The 27,525-nt window shown below is 42.8% G+C and overlaps 1 protein-coding gene across 1 annotated transcript in view; it reads right to left on the minus strand.

Moving 5' to 3' along the window:
• LOC134934622 (dynein axonemal heavy chain 3-like) overlaps positions 1-27,525 on the minus strand; it is a 1,803,147-nt gene that overhangs the window by 1,001,730 nt on the left and 773,892 nt on the right. Inside the window, exon 31 of the mRNA XM_063930015.1 lies at positions 4,368-4,505. Coding sequence (XP_063786085.1) covers positions 4,368-4,505 — 138 coding nt within the window. The remainder of the gene's footprint in view (positions 1-4,367; positions 4,506-27,525) is intronic.

Here is a 27,525-nt window from a genome sequence, read left to right on the forward strand (position 1 = left end):
GCAAATACACCTTTTTAATGACAGATTTGATGCAGAATTAGAAATCTTTTGGTTCAATGTAAATAATTTTGGCAATCAAGATTTAAATAATTCCCTTTCTAATCTTATCAACTCTTTTGCATTCAAACTTTGTTTCTTATTGCACATCGTTTGAAGTTTGACAAATTAGAAGTTGAAAGAAATACATAAACTTTTATGTATGTAAGATTATAAAAGAAAATTAAAATGAGAAAAAAACACAGTAGCTGAAAAATTAATAAGTACAGTACACTGAGTCCTAAGCATTGCACCAGTTGCAGTTGCAGGAGGCAGAATGCAGGAAGTTTGAATAATGAAAATCACAAGGCACAATGGGATGGATGTCAAATCTCTGTGCTGGGTCATGTATTCACCCTAAAGAGTAATGGTTTTCTATCAGAACATAGCCCCATATCCATCTTATTACATTTCTCTGAGAAGAGCCTGGGCATAACGTGGCAAAAAGAAAGTGTTACAGTAGGTTTAAATAATACTAATATGTATGTATGAATGGGTAGGTGAGCAAGATGAGGAAACCTCAGACGGGAAATAATCTTGGTTAAATATCTGAGAATTGTGCACAAGGGGGTGGTGGGGGGGACGACATCAAGATAATTACCAATCATAAAAGTAACTAAATGAATAAGGACATTTGTGACATGCTTTAATTGTTTGGGGGATGAATACGTATTAAACTATCAAAACATTGTGAAGACAAAATTAGATTCATTAATCAAAGTGAGGCTGAGAGCTGACCGAGAAGATATGATACAAAAAAATTCTGTTCTTTTAACCTTTGTGTACCTGAACAAACTGATGGGGTCATTTAGATCTGATTATAGATGTGGTAAATTTAGCACATCTACGATCATTTACTCTGACATGTGGGGGGACGCCCAGCACAGGGCTAGTCCACCCCCAAGTCAGGCCCCCCCCCCCCCCCCACACACACACAGGTACAAAAGCAGTGCACAGCGGTAATGCTTTTGTACCTGGCAAGTAGCTACCTCCCAGCGCAGATCCTGCATGCTGGCAGGCCGCTACTCGCCACATCCTGGGTCACAGCGGTTGTGTTTGACATCATGCAGCTGCCATAGCCCTCCCCCCAAAGGTCCGGACATGCCTCCATTGTCCGGATCGCGCCCCGCCAAAAGCATTCTAACTCCGTTGGCACGTCCCCTCCTGTCCCGGGACCACCTCTGTCAATTAGGCAGAGGCAATTGAGGTCCAGACATGCTTTTAGCATCTCACTGGGCTCCCTGGGTGCGCAGGTGCACTCCACAAAATAATTCAGACTGCGATCACTACAGCGATCCAGTCTAAATTAGCCCCTGAATACTGTGATTTTTCCAGACCTATTATGTGCATTGAGAGGAAAACTTATTACTATATACTGTATCTCTTTTTCCGATATTGTACATGTACTTTGTTGCTTACTGCAGATTGATATGTTCATAGTTATTCTATTAGTAGAGCTGGGATGCTCACAGTGGTTGGGGTGGATTGGACTAGCACAGAAAACAGTGCAAGGGTAATAAATATAGCTTTCAATAAAAAAACAAAATAATAATAATTGTTCTTGATTTTATGTACTAGAAGAACTTATACTGGTAATTCTTTGTGTTCCTCTTGTCTAGTGGCTAGCACACCTATAGATCACTGTGAAAATACTGTATCTCAGTCCTGTAACATTAAGTAATGGACATTTACAATCTTATAAAGTGTATCTGTGGTTTGCTGCAACCAGAGGTGTATCTAGGGGACCGGGCGCCCCAGGCAAAGTAAGGGACTGGCACCCCCCACCCCATATTTCAAATAGGGAAGGTGCATGTGCAAAAAAGGGGCATGATCTTGTGGGAAATGGGCATGACCACGCAATAGTACTCCCAATTTAAATTACATTACACAGTAGTACTGCTTATACACATTATGTCACACACAGTAGCGGATCTTGCCATGGGCAAGCAGGACTTTTGCCCGAGGTGCCGTTGCCTTGTCATGGCAAGATCCGCTACTGGTGCCGATGCCGTGCGGTGCGCGATGACGTCATTGTGCACCGCACAGCATTGTGGGAGAAGCATAGACGCTAGAGGTCATAATTGACCTCTAGTGTCTATGAGGTGCTGTGGGCATCGCCTGGGTTGGAGGACTGCACAGTAGGCAGGAACACCACACTTCAGCACCGCACCACACTTCCTGAAGAAAGTGAAAGTAAATTAGAGCTCCCAGCAACCCTTGTGCCAGGAGCTCCTGATAGCAAGGCCGGCTGGGAACTATAGTTTACTTTGACATTCTTCACTAGTGCATTGCTGTGCCGAACACCGGTGCCTGTTCCTGCCTACTGTGGGATCCTCCAGCCCAGGCAATGCCACTACTAAGTGAGTCCACCCATTGGTCGAGGGTGGCACTGCCGGGCGTTGCCCCCTCCTTGGCTGGCGCCCCTGGCGAGTGCCATCCTGGCCAATGGGTAGATACGCCCCTGGTTGCAACTGCTGGACATAATGCAGCATACCATAATTTAGTACTGCCTGTTCAGCACAGTATACAGTAAGTAGTAATTCAACTACATACCAGCTGTACATTAATATAAGTGATCATGATTTGGTGTGCTAGAAATTATAGTATTGATGATGATGATGATGATGATGACAAAAAATTACACTGTTTGAGTCTCATCCTTCTATCAGATGTTGGAAATATGTGTGCATGTGTTGATATTGCAGTTATTGCCATATTGATATTGAGATATACTGTATGTCCACACACCAGCAGATTGCTGAAACAGCCCTATGACAGTTACTCTCAACAGCCCAGTTACATAACCAATGGTGTTAGTTAATTGAAGATAAAAGGTACAGTCATGCTCACTGGTACATGCACACTGGTGATGGAGCAGAACTTGAGCAGAGTGAAATAGTGAGGGTATGGTACATAGGTGGCACCATCTCTATACCACACCCTCACTATTTTCCTCCAAGTTCTCACATGTTTACAGGGATAACTCATGTGGTACATCAGGCTTGATCTGACCCTGTAAAGCACCCAAGGATATCATCACTACACACTTCTTGAGCAGAGTGAGCTTGAGCAGACAGTGAGTGTATACTGCAAATGTGTAGTGGTGCAGAGATGCTGGAACAGCTTTATATGCAGGTACTGTAATAACCAGGTTTCTCATAGGAGCGAAGCAGCAGACTTCTGTCTTCCAACATGTCAATTTACCCAGTGAATTGAACATGGCCCTGCACATGCTCAGTAGTAATCTCAGTGGTCATCTTCAAATAGGTCATGAAGCCTCCATGGAGAACAGGAAGACTGGTGTCTGCACAGTAGCGCACTCCTCTTTCAACATCAAATAGTTAAAAATGTAAAAAACTAGATATATCACAGTGCACACTGTATATGAATGCAATGACATAAAAAGCAGAATACAACTCACCTCTGATAGGAAAAAAAAATCTACCTAAGCAGCCAACAGTGTGGCAGCAACTTCCAGCATAAAAACATGCAGACATGTTCAAGGAGTTTAGTGTTGTTAAGACTAAACACCAGAATGGAGAAGAAATGTTATCTAAGTGAGTTTGACCATGAAATGGTTGTTAGTTACAAAAATAGTGTCTTTAGTATCTTAGAAACTGCTAATCTCTCATGCCTAACAGCCTTTAGAGTTTACAGAGAATGGTGCACACAACAGAAACATCCAGTTAATGACAGGAATGTGGGAAGTAAGAGGAAAATGGCAGACTGGTTCATGCTGACATAACTTAAATAACCATGTGTAGCAAGGTGGTATAAAGAAGAGTATCTCCATACATACAGGATGAGGAACACTAAAGTGGTGGGTTACAGCAGCAGAATACCATACTGGTTTCATGTTCTGTCACATAACAGCAAACTAAGACTACAGTGGGCGCAGGCTCACCAAAACTGTTGAGAGATGCTGCCAATGGCGGGGCACTCTGGAGAGGTGTGTATTTAAAAAATGGGTGCAGGGTTTGTGGTGTTGGCCCCTGGACCCCTGGGGCCATATGTACTGCAGACACTACACCCATTATAGATACACCACTGCCCTAGCCCTAACCCCAGTACTTACTGTCAGGATCCATTGGGACTCTGACCTTCGGAATGCTGTTGTCAGCATTCTGACATTGGGTTTAAAGTACTGGGATCTTAACCACATCCTGACTAATCTACAGTAACTGTTATCATGTTAATGTGGGTGGGAATCTCTAATGAAAGTTTCCAGAATCTTCTTCAAATAATTCAGGCTGTTTTGGGTGCACAGGGAGTTAAACCAGGTCTAAAATTGTATACTTAATACATATTAATGAGGTGTGAGAGGATCTTACCTGCTCAGAGCATAATCTGTATGTAGCTACTATTTTGGCAGCAAGACTGCGAGCAGCAACAAACCCCATCGAGTACAGAGATATCTCAGCAATTAAAGCATAATCTGGTACCATCATAGCCACAGTCCGGAATAAAACCTACAATATGAAAAATAAGTCATGCATTTTACAGGAAATAAACCTCCAACAATTCTTCAAAGTGTTTCACACAAGTTTTAATTAGATTTAAATAAAAATGCCTATTTTTAAAAAATGTATACTGAATTTGTTGCTTATTGATATTTGCATGCCTTTTCCGGTCAGTCATAACTGGGTGGTTTGGCTCCTTAGTGTATTATAAATGACAGTTCTCAAAAAAAAGTAATGGGATTGAAGTATTCTGGTAGGTTATAATTTATTTTCTGAACAGAAAAAAGATCAGAACTTGATCAAATTTAAAGTAATATCTTGCATAGCCTGCAACATAGGTTAGGGAGAGGTTCATTAAATCAAGATGTCCATGGCACCTTTAAAAACAATAAAAAGTCATAAAGGAGATGTGGTAATGAAAAAGGTCTAGGATCAAATAATAGTGGTGTAAATGAACTCCTAATGGCCCTCATTCCGAGTCGTTCGCTCGGTATTTTTCATCGCATCGCAGTGAAATTCCGCTTAGTGCGCATGCGCAATATTCGCACTGCGACTGCGCCAAGTATCTTTGCTATGAAGAAAGTATTTTTACTCACGGCTTTCTCATCGCTCCGGCGAACGTAATGTGATTGACAGGAAATGGGTGTTACTGGGCGGAAACACGGCGTTTTATGGGCGTGTGGCTGAAAACGCTACAGTTTCTGGAAAAAACGCAGGAGTGGCTGGAGAAACGGGGGAGTGGTTGGGCGAACGCTGGGTGTGTTTGTGACGTCAAACCAGGAACGACAAGCACTGAACTGATCGCACAGGCAGAGTAAGTCTGGAGCTACTCTAAAACTGCTAAGTAGTTTGTGCTCGCAATATTGCGAATACATCGGTCGCAATTTTAAGATGCTAAGATACACTCCCAGTAGGCGGCGGCTTAGCGTGTGTAACTCTGCTAAATTCGCCTTGCGACCGATCAACTCGGAATGAGGGCCAATATGTTTTCCTGGTGATATACTTGCTTCATCAGGGGATTTCCTTAATGATAAAAAAACATTGATGATATAGTTTTGAATCTGATATTATTATAAATTTATTGAGTATAACAACCTGTTCCTTATGCAGCAATTTATTGTTGATTTTTTGCAATTTGATTGTTAATCATTTATATATATCTATATATAGATAGATATAAACATACACACATTTTATATATTTATATATATATATATATATATATATATATATATACTGTATACACATATATATATACAGTATATAATCTGGAATTTTGACATATATCATAGTCATTGGGACATGATTCTATATATTGGACTATTGTTAATTATGTCAAGCATGGGGGGGCGTGGCTTGGCACAGCATGGAGTAGGCAGCAGGCTGCTGTAGCTCCCTATTCTTCATCCTTGAACCCATCCTTAACCCCGATGTTTTGGGAATTCACACTCATCTGCTGCTGTGTGAACCTCTCCTGCACCCCCTGAGATGTATGGCGCCACTGTGCGCCTTCTACCTGCAGAGATTTGGACATTGTGGAGGGACCTGCCCGGCCCGCAGCAGGGCCTTCTGCCCTGCTTGTGACCTCTCCCTGCACAAGGTACTCTCCTCTCCCCTCTCTGTGGTGCTGGGACACATGCTCCATTATTAACTGCTGCTGGCAATTACAGAGGCCCACTGCTTCCCACCCAGTGTGCTGCAGTATATATGTTTAAGCCTGGGCCCTGCATTGGGCTGGTTGCCTGAGTCTCTCTCAACATATTTGGATTACAATTCTGATGTGCTGTACTGCCTTCTATGAATACTGACTGTGCCCTGTTTATCTTGAATCCTGTTTGATCACACTCAGGGGTGCATTTTGTGTTTCTTAATTCCCTGAAGCAGCTGCTGTACTCCAAGCTTCACTGTATAAGACTTTGCCACTCTCTTTGTGCTTATTTACTCTTTTTTTCCTGAAGCGATTATTCCTCCTGCAGTGCTATGGGAAAAACCGGCAATGCTGCTGCCACTGCTGCGCACTTGGAAATATTTGCTAGAAATCCATGCGGGCCGACACCCCCGTGTACCCAGGCTACACCGCCTCCCTCACCGCAGCGCGCTTCGGAGGAGCCCTCTGTTACTGATGTTTTGCAATCCACACAGCAAATTCTACAAGCCATCAATACGTCTGAGACGAGGGTGATGGACAAGATCGGCCAGGTTCAGGCTGACATCTCAATTATTCATCATGACATGCAAAGGCTGCGTGAGCGTGTGGGGGGTGTAGAGCAATGTGTCTCTGACATTGAAGATGTGACTGCACCACTCAAGGATAGTGTGGCTGACCTTTCATCCCAGATAGCTGCTATTAAAACCAAGTTGTCGGATATGGAGGGCCTCTTACAAAGAAATAACGTATGCTTTGTGGGGCTGCCTGAGCGAACTGAGGGTACACATCCAGAAAAATTCTTGGAGGACTGGCTACTCAGTGTGTTTAAAAAAGATGATTTTAGTGCGCAATTTGCAGTGGAGCGTGCACATCGTTTACCCTTTCAGGCCCCCCCTCCCGGTGCCCCAGCGTGCACCTTTATTGCCCGCATGCTCCACTTCAAGGATCAGGATGCCATTCTCCACCTGGCCAGGTTGCACGGTCCATTGCAGTTCAATAACCACTCTGTGTCTGTTTTCCCTGACTTTGCTATGGACATACAGAAATCCAGGTCCCAATTACTTCAGGTCAAACGAAAGCTGAGGGACAGGCAGATTCAGTATTCAATGCTGTTCCCAGCCAGACTGCGGGTGATGTATAAGGGCTCTACCCATTTCTTCAACTCTCCGTGAGAGGCCGAGGCATGGCTGGAGCAGAGACCCCGTGTACCTTGCTGAATGGAGCTCCTATTGTACCGCCAGTTTATTCTGTGGTTTTTTCTCTCTCAGGTTTCTCTTTTTTTTATTATGTGAGAGTTATATGACTATTGTATGTGAAGGTTTATTTGTATGTCTTTTTACCGGGGGCCACTCTCCTTTACAGGGAGCCCTTGCTGTGATATAGTAGTTGGGGGTGTCTACTCCTAACTGTACCCTTTTTACAACCTTTACTATTTAGGTTTTTTTTTTAGTTTAGGTAACGGGAAGTTTGGTTGAGGATATAGGTATATCTAGGTTCCCGATGGATGTACAGGGTAGGGGGTGGTTGGGTTGTTGCTGTTTTATTGTTTTTTTTGCTCAATTATTGGTATTTTTTGTTATGGTCAAGTACTGCTGGTTATTTAAGGCTGCAATGTATCTTCAAAGTCATGGTGGATGTGTTCTGGCATCCTTGTTTCTCGACTGCTCTGAACTTTTTCTCTTCCTCTCTTCTGCGTATTTGTACGCCTGCTGCTCTGATCTACATGTGCTCTGATGATGTATTCTCTGTCATTGTGTCATTTCACCTTTTTCTCCTTTTCTCTTCTTTTCTCCTGTTTTCCAGTCTAACGTCTTTCAATGTTGGTAGCATCTGAGGGGCTTCACCTACTCGGCTGGAATGTGAGGGGCCTTAACAATAAAATAAAGAGAGCATTGGTCCTGTCGCAAGCCAAAAAATATAAGGCGGATATTATTTGCTTTTCAGAGACTCATTTGGTTGGTGGTAAGACGATAGCCCTGAAAAAAACGTGGGTGGGATGGCTGTTTTATTCTACCTTTTCACAAAATGCCAGGGGGGTTTCTGTACTTATCAGAAAATCTGTAAATTTTCATTTAGATCATAGTCAGGTGGATCAGTACGGTCGCTTTGTTTTTCTTAGAGCCTTCGTTAACTCCACCCTTCTACATATTCTTGCAGTATATGTTCCCCCCCTTACAATAATTATGTTTTGCGACAAGCTATGTCGTTTGTTGCATTGTCACTGTCTACTCCCACCATCTGTATTGGTGACTATAATAATGTAATGGACTTATCTTTAGATAGGTGGAGAGAGAGCCCCCATACTGATCTATCATCTCCTTCTCCTACCCCCTTTTCTAATTTAACTACTGAATTGGGATTAATTGATATTTGGAGGGTCCAGTTTCCCCATGAGAGCCATTACTCTTGCTATTCGGCTACTTTTAATACATTCTCCCGTATTGACCTGGCCCTCATATCACCAGATTTGACACCTAAGGTAACTCAGATTAAAAAATTACCCAGAGGGATTTCTGACCATTCACCTGTCTTGTTGGTCTTAGATCCTTTGTCTCCCCAGAGGGTCTTGTTTTGGAAACTTAACCCATTCTGGCTGTCCTTAATGGGTGATGGAGCTGATTTGCTTGCTGACTGGCGAGACTTCCAGGATTTTAACGCCTCCTGCCCTTCCCCTACTGTTAAGCATGATGCATTTAAAGCCTCTATCCGTGGCTCCCTTATTAAAAGGGTGGCTGCTATTAAAAGGAATAGTAGGGAAGAGGAATCCCGCCTTGAAAAAAATCTGTTGTCAATTAGAAGCCGACTATATTTTGCACAAATCCCCCTCCTTGCATGCTAGCTGGGAGACGGCTAGACGGGAGTGGACAATGTTTCTTTTAGATAAATCCAAGCATCGGTTATTGTTCTCCAAGCATTCTCTATACTCACAGGCGGAGATTGGGGGTAGTTATCTAGCCTTACTATCTAGGGAAGAGAGGGGTAGTATTTCTGTCCAACAGGTGTGTGATCCCCAGGGTGTTATGAAGTACTCATGCCCTGATATTACTGAAGTATTTTTTGATTACTACTCTTCGCTGTACGGGTCTAAAGTGTCTTATACAATGGATCAACTGAGAGACTATCTCTCCCATATATAATTGCCCCAACTGTCTCCGGAATCTGTTGAATATTTGGATTCCCCGTTCAACACTGAGGAATTAGATGCTGCTATAGCATAGTTCCCCAATAATAAGGCTCCCTGGTGTGACGGAATACCCATTGAATTGTACAAACGGTTTAAAGAATTCTATACCCCTTATTTGGTTGAAATATTTAACACCTTGTTTGAATACGGTTCTTTGCCCCCCTCGATGTCTGAGGCTATAATAATAGTAATTCTTAAGCCAGGTAAGGACCCCACCTTCCCGGACTCCTATCGCCCTATCTCCCTATTATCTACAGATGTAAAAATTTTGGCTAAAATTGTAGCTGTTCGTTTAAATAAAGTTGTCCACTGTGACCAAACAGGTTTTATTCCGAGGAAGTCTACGGTACAGAACCTCCGAAGACTCTTTTGCCATCTGCAGAGAGGGGACCGGTCCGAGGCGGGGGCAGTGGTGGTGTCTCTGGATGCTGCCAAGGCCTTTGACTCGGTAGAATGGGGGTACCTGTGGGAAGTGCTTCATAAATTTGTGCTCGGCCCTAAGTTTGTTCGGTGGGTCCAGTTGCTCCATTCTTCCCTGGCTGCTCGTGCTTCAGTCAATGGTCATGTGTCACGACCCTTTTCACTGGAGAGGGGTACGAGGCAGGGCTGCCCACTCTCTCCGGCCCTATTTGCCCTTGCCATCACTAGCTAGTTGCATACGTATGTCCCCGGATATTGTAGGTATTAAGATTGGGAGCCATGTTGATACTATCACACTATATGCTGACGATATGCTTTTATTTCTTAATGATTCTGAGAATTCGTTACTCACTATGTTGCAGTTAGTTAATCATTTTGGAACTTATTCTGGTTTACAGGTAAATTGGAACAAGTCCAATATCTACCCCATATCCGGTGTTCTCCCTGATGTGATGGACTCCTCTTGCCTGCTGCAGTGGACCCTCCAGTTTAAATAGTTGGGGATTTGGCTCTTTCCTTTTTCGCAGGACTATGTTACGTTAAATGTGGAGCCTGTGACACGTAATTTTAAAAAGAAGGCTCACCTGTGGAAGAAGCTTCCTCTCACTGTGATGGGCCGTATTAATTTATTTAAAATGTCTATCCAACCCAGGTATCTGTATGTGCTGCAACATTCTCCTGTGTACATTCCTAAAAAAGTTTTTTCCTCTATTGACAGCGTATTGAACTCTTTTGTTTGGGGAGGCGGGGCGCCTATGGTGGCTATGAAGGCCCTGGTTAAGTCCAAGTTAGATGGAGGTCTTGGTCTCTCTAATTTGAGACTATACTACTTGGCCTCTCAGCTGGTTTACCTTTCTTGCTGGCTCCTGGATGCAGGTGGGGACACATTGTTGGGGTTCTATGCCAAGTGGGTGGAGTCTCCTCTCTCTCTACTTAATTTTTTGCTATCTGGCTCTACTCTCTCTGGTCTTCCCCCTATTCTTAGACAGGCTCTTCTGGTCTGGCGATTAGCGCACACCTTTTTTGACTGGCAAGACATTGATACTGATACACCCCTGTGGTTTAATGCCTCTTATAGGGAGCTACTGCCACTATCCTCGGATACTTTATGGCGGCGGATGGGAGTTACAACATTTGCTCAGCTTTATGATAATGGTATTCTTAAATCATTTGAGCGGCTACGTGGCGACTATGCTGTTGCTAATACTGCTTTTTTTCACTACCTCCAGCTGCGTCATGCACTGCAGGCGCAGCTGGGTACGGCCCCCTTAACTATATCAGTGTCTCCAGTCAAGAAATTGCTCCTTTCGTTGGGGTCCAGGGGACACATATATCTGATTTATGCCGCATTGAATGTGCAGGTTAATTCTCATCTGTTTGACCCCTTGAAACTTAAATGGTAAGGTAATATTGGCGATCTCTCCAATGAACAATGGATACAGATTTTGGGATCCACTCGTTTTACCACCCCGTGTGTTCGGTATCAGCAGGTATATTTTTTATACCTTACATAGAACATATCGTACCCCAGTAATGTTGTATAGTGCACATCTTCGCTCTGATACCTGCTGTCCGAAGTGCAATGGGGAGGGTGCTGACTTTTGGTACCTATTATGGTCATGCCCAAGGTTGGCACCATTTTGGGCTGCAGTTTGGAATGATATTGTCCTTACAGAACCATCATTGCCAGTTATGAACTCTAGATTGTGCCTGTTCGGGTTAGACCTTGAAGAGACGCATTCTCTGGTCATATATCATTATGTACTATTCTTAACCACTCTGGCAAAAGTCCTAATAGCCAGAAAATGGTTCTCCCCTGAATTACCCAATATATCTCATTGGCGGGCTCTGGTCAATTAGGTTTCTGGCCATGAACGAGCAATGTTTAGATCTAGTGACATGCTGGTTAAATTCCTAATAAATGGGATAGATGGAATACGTCAGCCCTTGGAGTGGGTGGGACGTGATGGAAAGGGGAAGGTATCCTGTGTAATGTATATTGTAGCTAATACGGAATGTGATATTATGCCTGTTTGCTCTGGTGCGGTGTGGGAAGCATGGAGGCTTTAGAAATGACTCCTTATTGTTGTATTGACTATATATGTATGTGATATGTTGCCTGCTACATGTCATATCTTGTTTAACAGATATACTGTAAATCCAATATAATTGATGTTTTTGATATACTACTTTTTGTACTTGACCTGTTTGTTGAGCTAGGTTTAGCTGCTGTATGTTTTTTGTTTGTATATGTAAAACACTATCAATAAAAAATTACTGAATTAAAAAAAATTACGTCAAGCATGCTTTTTATACTGTTGTATAGAGTATATGACATACTTATACTGTATTTTCTACTTTTCACAGGTTTCCCTTTTCTGTATGTTTAGTGAAAAAACATACTTTTTGATTTATTGAGTAATTTTCCAATGATTGTTTATATTCATTTGAACCAATGTGCCATCACACACCCTATCTTTTTTCCTTTTGGGGAGTATTTGCCTCCCTCCCATTTTGTCACAGCTGTTCAAAATTGTTTTATTGTTTTTGACATTTTTGACATTTATTTATAAATATTCCTTAATAGAAATAGTAATGGAACTTTTGACCATCACTGCCCAGTCCTTCAAGTCAAGAGACTATCCAAGGTTGTCTTCCCATAACCTTTGAAAAGTATCCATTTTACATACTGTATTAACAATAGGCAATTGGGATCACAGACTTCTTGTATATTTTGCAAGACCCATACATGTGACATTAATCAGACTACCTAACATTGGCTGAGGGTAATTCAAAACAGGGGGTATTTATATGGCAGACAGGGGTGTAGTAGTGTAATATTGGAGGTGACAACTTCCCTGCTTGATGTGGTCAAATTATCCAATGTAGGCTTGTCAATTAATTTAAAAGAAATCTGAGGCATCGATTATTTTCATTTCAGCATTTAATATCTATTAGGATGACGCTATGGTTGTCTAGCAACAGAGGATGCAGATACGACGTCACATGTGACGAGATTCCGGAAGTGACTTAGTGCATGTCTGGTTGCCATGGAGACACCAGGAGCGTCGCCGGAGTGGACGGGCCGTGCGCATCCTTCCGGTCAACATCAGATCATTGGATATTTATATATTTAGATGCCTTTTAACTTAGAAGGTTGATTTCGATTTTCGAGCTGTGCTGTTATGGACCTAAGATCATTTTTTCTTTTGGAATTCAGAAAATTAGGACCCCGTCTCCATAACAACCAGGTTAAAGAAATGGATGTGGCCATAGTGTAACACACCAGGGGTAAATTTACTAAGATGGGAGTTCTATTTAAGATGGGATGTTGCCCATAGCAACCAATCAGATTCTACTTCTCATTTATCTAGCACCTTCTAGAAGATAATACCTGGAATCTGATTGGTTGCTATTGGCAACATCCCATCTTAAATAGAACTCCCATCTTAGTAAATTTACCCCCAGTGTGTATACCATTTTACATATGCTCATGGAATTCATGTTTTAGTATCTACATTATTTTAACTTTTTATATATTTTTTTCAAGTGGATTTTATCTGTGGTTATTTTTAAAGATGTTTTGCATGTGATACTGGTATCTTTTCATCTTTTATGAATACCGTCATTGAAACCTTGGGAACAACACTTAGGAGCAACGGTTGAAAGATGCCTTTACACGCCAGCTGATCTATATACTACAGGAACGTAAATAATTTATCACTATTACATTGTGATTTCTGCATTGGCTTTGAAGAAAAACTTCATTGTTATGGAAGCGCCATATAGGATATCTGTACTTCTTTTGTATTTTAGGTAGTATTTTTGGGGATGTATAAAAGAAAATAGAAAATCATTTTATGAGTGAAAAGTTGAAAACCTGAATTACCAGAAACATATGTGCTGTTTGGCATGTGTATAATATCTAACTGGCTGGCTTGGGGAGAGGCTGTGCTGCGTCTCTGCTCCTGGGGCATTGCCTATATGTTCCAGCCTTTTGCGGGACTGCCCACCCTCACCACGCAAGTACCCTCTTCTAATCCCCTATTCCTCACCTGAACCCTCAGCCGCCATCTTCCATGGACTCTGCCACTGCCCTCTGTGACTCCAGCCTACTACAGGTATGAAGCCTCCGCCTCGATTGGTGGCTCTCCCCAGCCACTTTTGCAGCTGTCCCACTGCTGTATTGAGGCCTGGCACCTTCCGTCCTGGCTGGGCTGCCTCCTGTTGTTCCCCCCACCTGCAGGCTTGCTTGTGTGGCGGCCAGGATGCACGCTTGAGCCCAATTACCGAGCTCCAGGTTCCTCAAAACACCTGCCCACCATTTTGGATTGGTCTCAGGGGAAGATATTTCCCTCCCCCCTGTACTTTACCAGCCACTGAACCCATGTACCATCTTCCTGTCCAGTACCCCACTCCTTCACCCTGATAAGGTGTCTGCAATAAGGGACAGTAGCCCTTTATTTACAGGGATGCAGATTAACTGAATGACTGAATTGTAAACACATTCACAGAGGTCCTGATATCCTATACCCCCTGTGACTGGGGTAACACAGCTGTGGTGACACATGAATTAAAATATATTTTGCTTCTGTCTGGACTGTCCAGGAGCTAAAAGTCATAGGATATCATCCTGCATGTCCTTAACCTTTAGAGGATACTGTGCTTTCTGCTATTCTACCAAAGGACTCTACTCACTGCTTAATTTGGAACCCCTCACTGCTTAATTTGGAACCCAAAAAGCCACATGAATACTTTCATCATTTGACCCCCCCTCTACCCCATAGGTGAGAGAATGGTGTTGCCTTTTACGTGACTGCTGGAGTTCGAGATATGTGCCTGGTGCTGCTGGACAGATCTTCACATGTTCTCTACTGCTGCATAATCTAATGACCACATCCATTCTTCAGATACGTTCATATCATCCCACACCTCAACCTCACATTTCATGGTGGTATTTATTTATTTTATGTACTTGTCATGATCGATTCCTATAATTGCTTCGATTACAGTTCTATACAGTTTCTCCTAAAGTATACCACAAAGCGTACAATGTAAAACCTTCCATTTTGCAACTGTGATCTTTAATTGGGATGACCCTGATGCTGGGTGAGTACAACCCTAGCCGACTATTACTTCTCTCAACTGTCTAAAGTGTTATGGACAAATTTATCCACCTACCTACGCCTAAACCTCAACGTACCAAAAGTGGAGGTAAGCATGCTGAGCTGTCTTCTGTTCAAATACACTCATTGTCAGAAACGGACAACCCTCACATTGTACCCAAGACACCAGAAACTATGCCTCCATAAACCCCTCCCACCCCTCCCTCTTATGCGGAGATTGTCAAGGCAATTAAAGAAACCGTTGAACCACTACTCCAGACTCAAGCCGACAAACTTATGTCAGCAGTGACAGAGATAAAATCCAAGTTAAGCTCCATGTCTCATCGAATATCGACAAATGGACCTGAGACAGCAGGTGACCTCACTGACTGTTACCCGACAACATATGGTATCCAAACTAGATGACCTTTAAAATAGGTCAAGGAGGAATAATTAAAGTATTATCAGACTGACAGAATCTATAAAAGGCCCCGATATTTTTAAATTCCTCTTGTCGGACCTGCCCAAATTACTCGGGATCCCAGAAGATCTGTCCTCACTGGAAATTGAAAGAGCATATAGACTGGGACTTCTGCGAGACTCCAAATGCTTGAACTTCCGCCGTAAGGAGATGATCTGGTCTGCAGCCAGGAATAAAGGTACCCTCCAATGGGATGGTCAGAAAATCTTCATGTTCCAAGATTATTTTGCTGAGGTCTCCAGAGCAGGCAGGAAAATGTCTACTGTATGCTCTCAACTGGTAAAATCAGGGATTAGATTTGCTCTCCTCTATCCTGCAATATTGCGCATTATCGCCTTACGAGGCCCTAAGGACTTTACATCTGTAGAGTATGCAAAGGCCTTTCTGGAAGAGGAGATGGAACCTTCAAACTCAGATTCCATGGATCAGAATGACTAATGAGCAAGTCATATCTTTTGTCTTCCTATGCCATGATATAAATTTACTCAATAATATACCCTGAATGCAGTTTGTGCAGTTTTATTACTGCAATAAGAATATTATTTACAATTTTATACTACCTGTTCTTTACTGGTTAAATCTGATTGATAGTTGATTACTCCAAAATATGTTTATTGATACAGATGATGCTAGGTTTTGCAGTTAGATTTTCCCCATGTTAGGGGATAGAATATTTAGATCCAGTATCAGGAGTCTCTTTAACTCCTAATTTGTATATGTTTGCTTGAATCACAGTTGCTTTACATAGCAGTATATAAGTTGATGATACTTTGTGCTCCACCTTCTTGTTTTTTCTTAATTTTTTTCTATTTCTTCTATTACTTTCACTTTCTTTTTTTTCCCTACATCTTGATATTGTTCCTCAGTGGGACTGGAGGATTCTTCTTAACATTCATGTGATGTGTGAAATGTGTTTACCACAGACGACTAAGGCTACAGTACTTATGACTTTCGGATGGTGAATGTCAGAGAGAGATTTTGACCCTTTAATTGCAATATGTTATCGCTGAGAGCTGTTATCCGTAAATTTCCCTCTTATTCATGGCTTCCCAGATTAAATTGTACTCTTGGAATGTACGAGGTATAAACTCCCCATTAAACATAGGCGAATTCTCACCTACTTAAATAAAGTAAAAGCAGATGTCACCTTGCTACAGGAAACCCATCTAACACCCAGTGAGCACACTAAACTTAGTATGCTTCACTACTAAATTATAGCTTCTTCCTCTTACAATTCTAAAGCTTGAGGAGTGGCCATTCTTGTTCGAAAACAACTTAAATTCGAGATTCACCATCAGATCATTGATATATCCGGTAGATATATTATATTAGATATCTCTTTAGACAGTTCTCAATATATTTTATGTAATATCTATGCCCCAACAGTATATGATAAATCTTTTTACTTACAGATCATGAATCTCCTTAGACCATATACACATCTTCCGATTATTATGGGTGGAGATATGAATTTGGTCTCATCGTTAGCACTGGATAGAAAGAGTCCTACCTCTCAGAAATGCCATCTCACCAAAGTAAATTTGAATTATGTCACTGACCAATTGGGTCTTATAGAAATTTGGAGAATATGTAATCCTATTGAACTGGAGTATACATGCCATTCTGCCACATTTAACACATTCTCCTGCCTAGATAATTTTTTTATATCTGATAGTCTGCCCACCAGAGTCACTGATACGCAGATTTCTCTTATTCTAATATCGTACCACGCACCTATTTCATTGACTCTATAAAGTAGATTTATTCTGGGCCACTCCTCCCACTAGAGATTTCCTGCCAAAATTATAGCTTCACAAAAGTTCCAATCTATGCTGGAAAACTCTTGGAATGCTGATCAACTGAATAACTCGATCCATGAATCTAATCCTAGTCTATTTTGGCAAACTGCCAAAGCAGTTTTGAGAGGTGATATTATTGCTTTTATGACCAAACACAGAAAGGAACAAGACACTGCTTATCGCAAAGCTCAAGCCTCGCTCACCTCCTCCTTTCAAACTTTTAAAACCTCTCCCACACACACTAATAAAAATGATTACAAGGCAGCGAAACAGCACTTTGACCAGATATTAACTCAGATAGACAATAGATTTGTAGCTGCAGGTAAATATAATGTATTCCAGTTTGGTAATAAACCTAGTCGCTTATTGTCCAATCTCCTCAATACTGATAAAGGCCCCCACCATATAGTTGCCTTGTAAGATGACAATGCCATCATGCAATTTGATGGTAAAATAATATCGGACATATTTCATGCTTACTATAATAACCTTTATTCCCAAGAAGCGATTGACACTGACAATAAGCAGTTCTTCTGGCAACAGGTTCCTTGCCACAAATTACCCCAGAACAGTCAGACTCCCTTGTCACTCCTCTCGCAACCCATGAAGTAATTAAAGCTATTAAATCCCTTAAAAACGCCTGGCCCTGATGGTATATCAGGTGAATTCTTTAAGCTCCTCTCCCAAAATCTCCATTCCTCTGACAGCTTTTTACAACTCCATTATCTCATCCCACTCTAGCCCTCATTATTTCAATTCTGCAATGGTTCGAGTCATACCTAAACCGGGAAGAGATCCTACACTTCCTTCCTCTTACAGGCCTATAGCGCTTCCAAACGTTGACTATAAACTGTTTACAAAAACTTTAGCTGATAGAATAAAAATTAAGTCTGTTCACAGATGATATGCTCCTCTTTATAAAAGATCCTTTGACCTCCATCCCTGTCATCCTCGCGACCATTAATAACTTTGGCACATTTACTGGCTACCGAATTAACACGCCTAAATCTGAACTGCTATCACTACACTGTCCAAAGGACTCCCCTCTGATTACTGTTCTTTCTACGCGGTTCACCTTAACTTTGCATAAATTGAAATATCTGGGTGTGTACATTCCCTCTTAACTATCACAATTATACTCAATAAACTACTCTCCTGATATACAGAAAATAAAAACTCAACTAGAAAACTGGATGACCCTTCCACTTTTTTTATTGTATTTCAAGGGTGTGCTGCCCTAGGGTGGTCGGGCCTGAGCCGACTTTGTGGGGTCCAAGCCCTGGACTTATGCTTAGTTAGGGACCTCCAGCAATAGAGCAGCCGTGAAGTGGCCTGGAGGCTTATCATATCTTTTGCAAAACGTATGTAACGAAGAGCTCTAAATTTTCTATTATTACATAGTGTATACAGTTCTTCTTACTAACAGCTTGCAGAGTGCGTGGGAAAAATCCCTTTTGTATTTCTTGTCACTTTTTTTATTGGGCAGGATTGCAGTGGTAAAATCTGTCTCATCCCCCAAGCTAGCCTATATACTTCAAATGCTCCCCGTCACAATATAAAAAAAAGATTTTCTCTCTTGTGCAAAGATATTTTCCAAGTTTATTTGGAATGGAGGAAAACCCTGTATGCCAAGACCTTAAACCTATATCAACAAAAAGAAAGGAGTTTTGAGTGTACGTAACATCTTAGTACTTGCAAAAGAAGCCCTCTGTCATTACGCATCCGATTGGCTATTACGCCAAGACACCTTCGCAAATGTAATTTTGGAGGAAGCCTTATTTTTTCCCTACTCCCTAGCAGCACTTCTTCATACCTCTTCAAATGATATCCCAAGGGAACTTAAATCAAATATTTTATTTGAGTGCACATATAAAGCTTGGATAACTACACATAAAACCCTTAAAAGTGATTCTTTTTTGACCCCATACTTACCCATTTGGGGCAATCCTACTTTTCGTCCATCTTCAGATAATAAAACATTCTACACCTGGCACTGTCAGGGAATAAGTGCAGTCAAAGATGTCTTTGACCCTGGTGGACAGATATTTTCCTTTGCTCAACTCCAAGAGAAATTTACCATTCCCCATAAACATTTTTTCATGTTCCTTCAAGTCCGACATTACATTACCTCCCTCAATGTCCCTATGGGAAAATTGTTGCCTTCCCCTATAATTAATAACACCCTTGCTTTCTGTCGCATACACCCATATAGAATTCGATATCTTTCTAATGACATAATAGGGGCTAATACCCCTTCCTGGTCTTCACTTTCTCTGGCTTGGAATAAAGATATTCCTGATTTCCTGGAGATCACTGAAATCCTCAAGAATACAAATTCTGCCCTCAAAAGTCTGAAGTCAGCCAGACCTCAAGAGATCCATATTAGGGTCCTGAATAGAATGTACAATGGAAACATTTAAATCCCTCAGAACTGGGAATTTGCCCTTAATGTAAAATGCTTGAGGGCACTTTAACTCATAATTTTTGGTCATGTGGAAAAATTAAGAAATTCTGGAACAAATTTCTTGCATATATCAACAAAGCTTTTCATCTAGACCTACCTACCTCATTCAGACCTACGATGTTCGCTGACTTTTTCCCATGGCTCTTGAAATCTGAAATTTCTCATTTAATCACAGTTTTAATGGTGAGGGTTACTGTAGCTAAACAATTAATTTTGTACCATTAGATCACTCCAACGACTCCGAGCTTAAAGTAATTGGAACTTGCCCACATCTACCCAAGACCAAATCTGGAAGGTATTTGAGAATACCTCTTGGTACATGATCTATCGCCTTTCTTAACAATTTAAACAACAGTTCACTCCTTCTGTTTTCACAACCACATAACATTTCTGTTTGTTTAGTGAACCCTTTATGTTCCGATGTCTTGGTTAACACATAACTTCTTTTTATGCTATTTAAACCCTCAATCCCCCCACATCCTCATCTTTACTTTCTCCCACTCTTTCTCCTTTTCTTTCCTACTTACTCTTCTTCCAATTCTTATATTCTCTATTTTTTTATTTTCCTCTCACTTTCTTCCTTTTCTTCTTCCCTGTAATTTTTTAACTTTTCAAACTGTGCAATTTGATGTGAAAATTGTATAGCTTGCTTGATTTATTCTTTTTGTCACTGTCTAAACATTTGTTGTTGTTGTTTTTCTCTGCTTTCTTTTTTGTTTCTTATATTGAAAAAAAGCCCTACAGTCATTATTATTTTAGGTGTTTGATATGACAAGGTGCATTGTATTTCTGTTAAAGCTATGTACTTTCTCTGTTTATCGGCTTCTTATACTCTTTGTACCTTGACTCAATTGATGGACTGTTTAGTAAAAAGATATTATAAAAAAAAACTGGACCTGCTATTAAAGTTAGACAATAATATGTGATGAAAAAAATTGTAAAACCAGACAGTGTAGGGCAATGCTTTGTGAATAATGTTACAAAAAGTGAGTTAAAGTCTATCATTGCTTTACAATTGCTTTGTAGTCATTGTATCTCTATAACAACAATATTTAATGGGGATTGCTCTCTGATTGTTCCATATTGTACATACTGTACATAAAGGATAAAATGCCACCAACCTAATTGTTTATAGTTCGATGACTGACTGATGATTGTAAAGGATATCACATTTCGTGATAGGAACATTTGGTCACATTTAATCTAAATTTCTTCAAGAACAAAGCAATTGAATAGTATATTTTCTCTTATGTCCTAGAGGATGCTGGGGTCCATATTAGTACCAATGGGTATAGACGGGTCCACCAGGAGCCATTGGCACTTTAAGAGTTTAATACTGTGGGCTGACTCCTCCCTCTATGCCCCTCCTACCAGACTCAGTTTAGAAAATGTGCCCGGAGGAGCCGGTCACAGCAAGGGGAGCTCCATAGGAGTTTTTCTAGTTTTATTGTTTTTACTAGAGTTAGGCACCGGGAGGCTGCTGGGAACAGCCTTTCTGCTTCATGGGACTTAGGGGGGAGTAGTGTCTGCCCGGACGGGTTTTGAGCCACTATCTCCGCTGACAGGACATTAGCTCCTGAGGCTGATGATTGTTAGCCGCCCCAGGTGACCGCTCACTCCCAAAGCAGGCCACCACCACCTAACAGAGCCGGAAGATTCTGGTGGTGAGTAAGTCACCGGCCCCCTCAGCAAGCAGGGAGCCAGTGTGAAGATGGTGGCAACAGGGTGGGCACTGGTGCTCTCCGGAGGCCCAGCTGTGAGGGGCACCCTGATCCAGCGCCTATACCCTACACTGGCACCAAGGCTGTCAGGGACCTCGGTAATGCTGCCAGCAACATACCTCAAGCCAGTATAAAGAAGCAAAGTGCGGGAATCAGCGCCATGTTCAGGGGGTGGAGCTTCTCCTCAGAGCGGTCCCAGCAGCTCCAGCTATCCTTTGTGGTACCAGGGGGTTGTAGAAAGGGGGCAAGGCTGTGAATTTACTGTGTAGTCTATTGAGGTACACAGTCAGCGCTAGGTAGTTGTATTGTATCTACCTAGGGAAGCGCTGTATATGTGCTGTCTCCAAGCTCTGTGTTTCTCTGTGGCATACCTGGGGGGAAACTGTGTCTGACATTTTCCTGTGTGTGTGGGTGTCTGTATTCTCACATTCCCATGTCTAGGGACTCTGGGGGTCATTACGAGTTGTTCGCTAGCTGCCGGTGTTCACAGCGCAGCGATCAGGGCAAAAATCTGCATTTCTGCGCATGCATATGCACCGCAATGCTCACACGCAACGTACGAGTACAAAGACTTTTGTGGTTTTACACAGGTTCTCACGACTTTTGCATTCGCACTGGCGGCTGCAAGAAGATTGACAGGAAAGGGGCGTTTCTGGGTGTCAACTGACCGTTTTCAGGGATTGCTTAGAAAAACGCAGGTGTGCCAGGGAAAATGCAGGCATGCCAGGGAAAATGCAGGCGTGGCTTGGCAAATGCTGGACGGGTGTGTGACATCAAAAGCCAACCCTCCAATGTTAGAATCAATGCACACGGAGTGTAGGTCCAGGGCTGGTCTTGTTTTGCAAAAAATGTTTTTGCAGCCGCTCTGCTGCACAGGCGTTCGCACTTCTGCAAAGTGAAAATACACTCCCCGGTGGGCTGCGACAATGCGTTTGCATGGCTGCTAAAAACTGCTAGCAAACGATCAACTCGGAATGACCACCCTTCTGTCTTATGCTGCAGAGGACAAGTCCTCTCAGGAGCAATCCATTACATGTACACAGGAATGTAATGTTTTGTCTCAGATCCCTATTACTGAGCCTGAGTGTTTGACTTCTATTAAGGGAATGATCTCTCAGATCTCTACTAGGGTAGCACATACTGAGACTGAAACTAAGGTGTTAAAGAAATCTATGGCAGTTTGGTCAAGTTCTGTTCCTATTCCTTCAAAATCCCCTAGCATGTTCCCACAGAAATATGCACTTGCCCAGATTATGCAAGATGACATGGATACCAACTATGATACAGCAGACGATGATGGGGATGTGCTGAGGGGGGGGCGGCATCCCTTGCAAAAGGGGTGCAGCTCATGATTTAGGCCATTAGAGATGTGTTAAACATTACTGACATGCCACCTAAGCAGGTTGAGGAGGCTTACTTCACTGACAATAAGAAAGCCTTGCTTACCTTCTCTGTGTCTAAAGAATTAAACACTCTGTTTGAAAAATCCTGGGAGAACCCGGAGAAAAAATTCCAGATCCCAAAAAAGGGTTCTGGTTGCTTTTCCCTTCCCTGACGAGGATAGGAAAAAATGGGAAAACCCACCCATAGTTGACGCATCTGTTTCCAGACTGTCAAAAGAGGTGGTTTTACCTGTTCCTGGGTCTATCGTGTTAAAAGAACCGGCTGATCGTAAGATTGACACTACGCTCAAATCAATATACACTGCTTTAGGAGTGGCGTTAAGGCCCACTATTGCCTGTGCATGAATTTCTAAAGCCATAGTAAAGTGGTCAGGCACATTACTAGAGGATTTGGATACAATGGATAGAAGTGACATTTAATTATTTTTACGTAACATACAGGATTCTGCGGGGTTCATGGCAGAATCCATGAAGGACCTGGGTACGCTGACTGCACGGATATCTTCCATGTCGGTCTCAGCTCACAGGGGACTCTGGCTACGCCAATGGTCTTCAGATGCGGAATCCAGGAGAAGTGTGGAGAACCTACCCTACACAGGTCAGGCTCTATTTGGGGAAGCACTGGATGCGTGGATGTCCACGGCAACTGCGGGTAAGTCACCTTTTCTTCCCTATGCTATGGCTTCTACGATGAAACCATTTTCTTCAGCAGCATCGCAGTCCTTTTGGACCACTAAGACAAAAAGGTCCAAGCCTCCTACCACCTTCTTTAGAGGTGTTCGTGCAAAATCCAAAAAGCCTGCATCCCCAGGATCCCAGGACTAGGAACCTGCTTCAGGTTCCTCAAAATCCTCAGCATGATGGTGGACCGCACAGCCTGGAGGATGGGCTGGTGGGTGCGAGGCTCAGACGTTTCAGCCATGTCTGGGTGTCGTCCGGACTGGATCCCTGGGTACAGGATTTTGTGTCCCAGGGGTACAGACTGGAGTTTCAAGAACTCCCGCCTCACCGATTCTTCAAATCAGGCTTACCAGCTTTGCTGACAGACAGGGCTATCCTACAGGAAGCCATCCAAAAATTGGAAAAGTTCCAGGTCATTATCCCAGTTCCACCTCATATGCAAAACAAGGGTTATTATTCAAACCTTTCCGTGGTACCAAAACCGGATGGTTTGGTCAGACCAATTTTGAACTTGAAATCGTTGAACCCTTATCTGAGGGTGTTCAAATTCAAAATCGAGTCTCTCAGAGCGGTGATCTCCGGTCTGGAGGAGGGAGAGTTTCTGGTATCCCTGGATATCAAGGATGCGTACCACCACATTCCGATTTGGCCGCCACACCAGGCTTAGCTCAGATTTGCACTGTTAGACAGTCTCTATCAATTTCAGGCACTGCCATTCGGCCTCTCCACAGCACCGAGGGTATTCACCAAGGTGATGGCAGAGATGATGGTTCTCCGCAGACAGGGGGTGAACATAATTCCATATCTGGATGATCTGCTGATAAAGGCATCGTCCAGGGAGATGTTGTTGCAGTCCATTGCTCTCATGACTCATCTGCTCAGGAGAACACGGTTGGGTCCTGAGCCTTCCAAAGTCACATTTGGAGCCGAAAAGGAGATTGTCTTTTCTCGGGATGATCCTCGACATGGAGGTTCAGAGGGTGTTTCTACCGGAGGAGAAAGCGTTAGTGATTCAAACAATGGTCCGGGATGTCCTGAAGCCAGCCTGGGTATCGGTTCATCAGTGCATTCGCCTTCTGGGGAAGATGGTTGTCTCTTACGAGGCTCTACAGTATGGAAGATTTCATGCTCGGTCCTTCCAACTGGATCTCCTAGACAAGTAGTCGGGATCTCACCTACACATGCACCAGAGGATACGTTTGTCGCCGAAAGCAAGGATATCTCTCCTCTGGTTGCTGCAAATCTTTGGGGGTTCCTCAAATAGACATGATGGCCTCCCGCCTCAACAAGAAGCTTTAAAGGTATTGTTCCAGGTTCAGAGATCCACAAGCAGCGGCGGTAGACGCTCTGGTGTCTCCGTGGATGTTCCAGTCGGTGTACGTGTTTCCGCCACTTCCATTCATCCCAAGGATTCTAAAGCTCGTTAGGAGAACAAGAGTTCAGGCAATCCTCATTGCTCCGGACTGGCCAAGAAGGGCTTGGTATGTGGATCTTCTGGATCTACTGCTGGAAGATCCAAGGCCTCTTCCTCTTCAGGTGGACTTGCTGCAACAGGGGCCGTTCGCTTATCAATACTTACAATGGCTATGTTTGACGGAATGGAGCTTGAACGCCAGATATTAGCTCGGAAAGGCATTACAAACAAAGTCATTCCTACCCTGATACAGGCTAGTAAAGGAGTAACGTCTAAACTTTACCATCGCATTTGGAAAAAGTATGTATCTTGGTGTGAATCCAAGAAGTTTCCTACGGTGGAGTTTCAACTGGCACGGTTTCTCCTCTTCCTGCAAGCAGGTGTGGATATGGGCCTGAGGTTGGGATCTGTGAAGGTCCAGATTTCAGCCTTGTCCATTTTCTTCCAGAAACAATTGGCTGCCCTCCCTGAGGTTCAGACTTTTTTGAAAGGCATTCTGCACATCCAGCCTACCTTTGTGCCACCTACGGTGCCCTCGGATCTTAATGTGGTGTTGCAGTTCCTCCAATCAGATTGGTTTGAGCCTCTACTGGAGGTTGAGGTCAAGTTTCTCACATGGAAAGCTGTCACTATGTTGGCCTTAGCTTCTGCTAGACGTGTGTCGGAGTTGGGGGCTTTGTCTTGCAAAAGTCCCTGCTTGATCCTCCATGAAGATAGAGCTGAACTCAGGACGCGTCCGCAATTTCTTCCTAAGGTTGTGTCGGCTTTTCATATCAACCAACCTATTGTGGTGCCAGTTGCTGACTCCTCAATTACTTCTAAGTCCTTGGATGTTGTAAGGGCTCTAAAAATCTATGTGAAGAGGACTGCTCGTCACAGAAAATTGGACTCTCTGTTTGTCCTTTATGATCCCAAGAAAAATTGGATGTCCTGCTTCTAAGCAGACGATCTCTCGCTGGATCAGGTTCACTATCCAGCATGTGTATTCTACGGCAGGATTGCCGTGTCCAAGATCTATTAAGGCCCACTCTACTAGTAAGGTGGGTTCTTTCTGGGCAGCTGCCCGGGGCATTTCGGATTTACAGCTTTGCCGAGCGGCTACTTGGTCTGGGTCGAACACGTTTGCTAAGTTCTACAAGTTCGATACTTTGGCCTAAAGTTTGATCAATCAGTTCTGCAGGAGCCTTCACACTCTTCCTCCCATTCTGGGAGCTTTGGTACATCCCCATGGTTCTAATATGGACCCCAGCATCCTCTAGGACGTAAGAGAAAATAGGATTTTAATTACCTACCTTTTCTCGTAGTCCGTAGAGGATGCTGGGCACCTGCCCAGCGCTTCGTTTTCCTGCAGTGGTTACCTGGTTCAGTACAGCTTTGTTCTTAGTTATGTACTGCCTTGTTACTTGGTTAAGTACTGTTTTTCAGCTGTTGCTGAGTTTCAAGCTAGTTAGCTTGGTTTGCCTTGTATATGTGAGCTGGTGTGAATCTTGCCACTATCTGTGTAAAATCCTTCTCTCTAAGTTGTCCGTCTCCTCGGGCACAGTTTCTAGACTGAGTCTGGTCGTAGGGGGCATAGAGGGAGGAGTCAGCCCACACTATTAAACTCTTAAACTGCCAATGGCTCCTGGTGGACCCATCTATGCCCCATGGTACTAATATGGACCCCAGCATCCTCTATGGACTACGAGAAAAGGATTTACCGGTAGTAATTAAAATCCTATTATTAGCCTTACAGGACTGCAACATTAGACATTGTTTATGTGTGTCAAGTGCTTCTGCTTATCAACCTAAAACATTAGACATGATCACTGTATTTTGAGCTGTCCCATGACAATACTTGTCACCTATGTTTGTGGATTTGCAGATCCATCTGAAATATGGGCATAGTGATAATCATGAAACTTTACTTCAAAGTTCAAACAAAAAACAACATAGCACCATCCTAGCTATTCATTTATACACCTCCATTTTTCTTCTTAGAGCAGCTATATTTTAGTGCTATAATTAAACCAAACTATACAGTTCAGTACTCCATTACTCTATTTGTTCGGCATGTGTGTATATTATGTTTTATATACTAAATGGCAATCTCCAACCAGTACTACTGTAACCTTCTCTTATCTGGCCTCCCTGACTACCACCTTTCTTCACTCCAACCTGTCCTCAGTGCTGCTGCCTGGCTCTTCTTCTTCTCCAAGCATACTACAGCTGCCTCCCCTCTCCTTTAAGCCCTACATTGGCTCTACTTTCCCTTCAGGACCCAGTTCAAGCTGCTCACACTCACAAAGCCCTTACCCATTCCTCTTCCATCTCTGATCTTATCTTAATTCACACTCCCACCCATCAAATGAATTCTGCCTCTCCTGCTCCTCCAAGATTTTGCACATCCCTACCTCTGGAATTCTCTCCCTTTCCCTATCAGACTCTCCATCTCTCTACAAAACCTCAAACAGGCACTCAAGACCCACTTCTTCATCAAAACCATACATCTCTTAGCCTAACCCTCTGTCCCATGCTCACTGTCTATCCAATCTGTGTCACCCCTGTCTGTCTGCCCCTACAATGGCACCTAATCCTTGCTTTCTGCCACCCTAAACATAGAAACATAGACTTTGATGGCAGATAAGAACCACTTGGCCCATTTAGTCTGCCTATGTACACACACACTAGGGATATTTTTTTTTTTTTTGCTGGGAGCCAATTAACCTA

This window comes from Pseudophryne corroboree, chromosome 6 (assembly GCF_028390025.1).
Source record: "Pseudophryne corroboree isolate aPseCor3 chromosome 6, aPseCor3.hap2, whole genome shotgun sequence".
Classification (NCBI taxonomy): Eukaryota; Metazoa; Chordata; class Amphibia; order Anura; family Myobatrachidae; genus Pseudophryne; species Pseudophryne corroboree.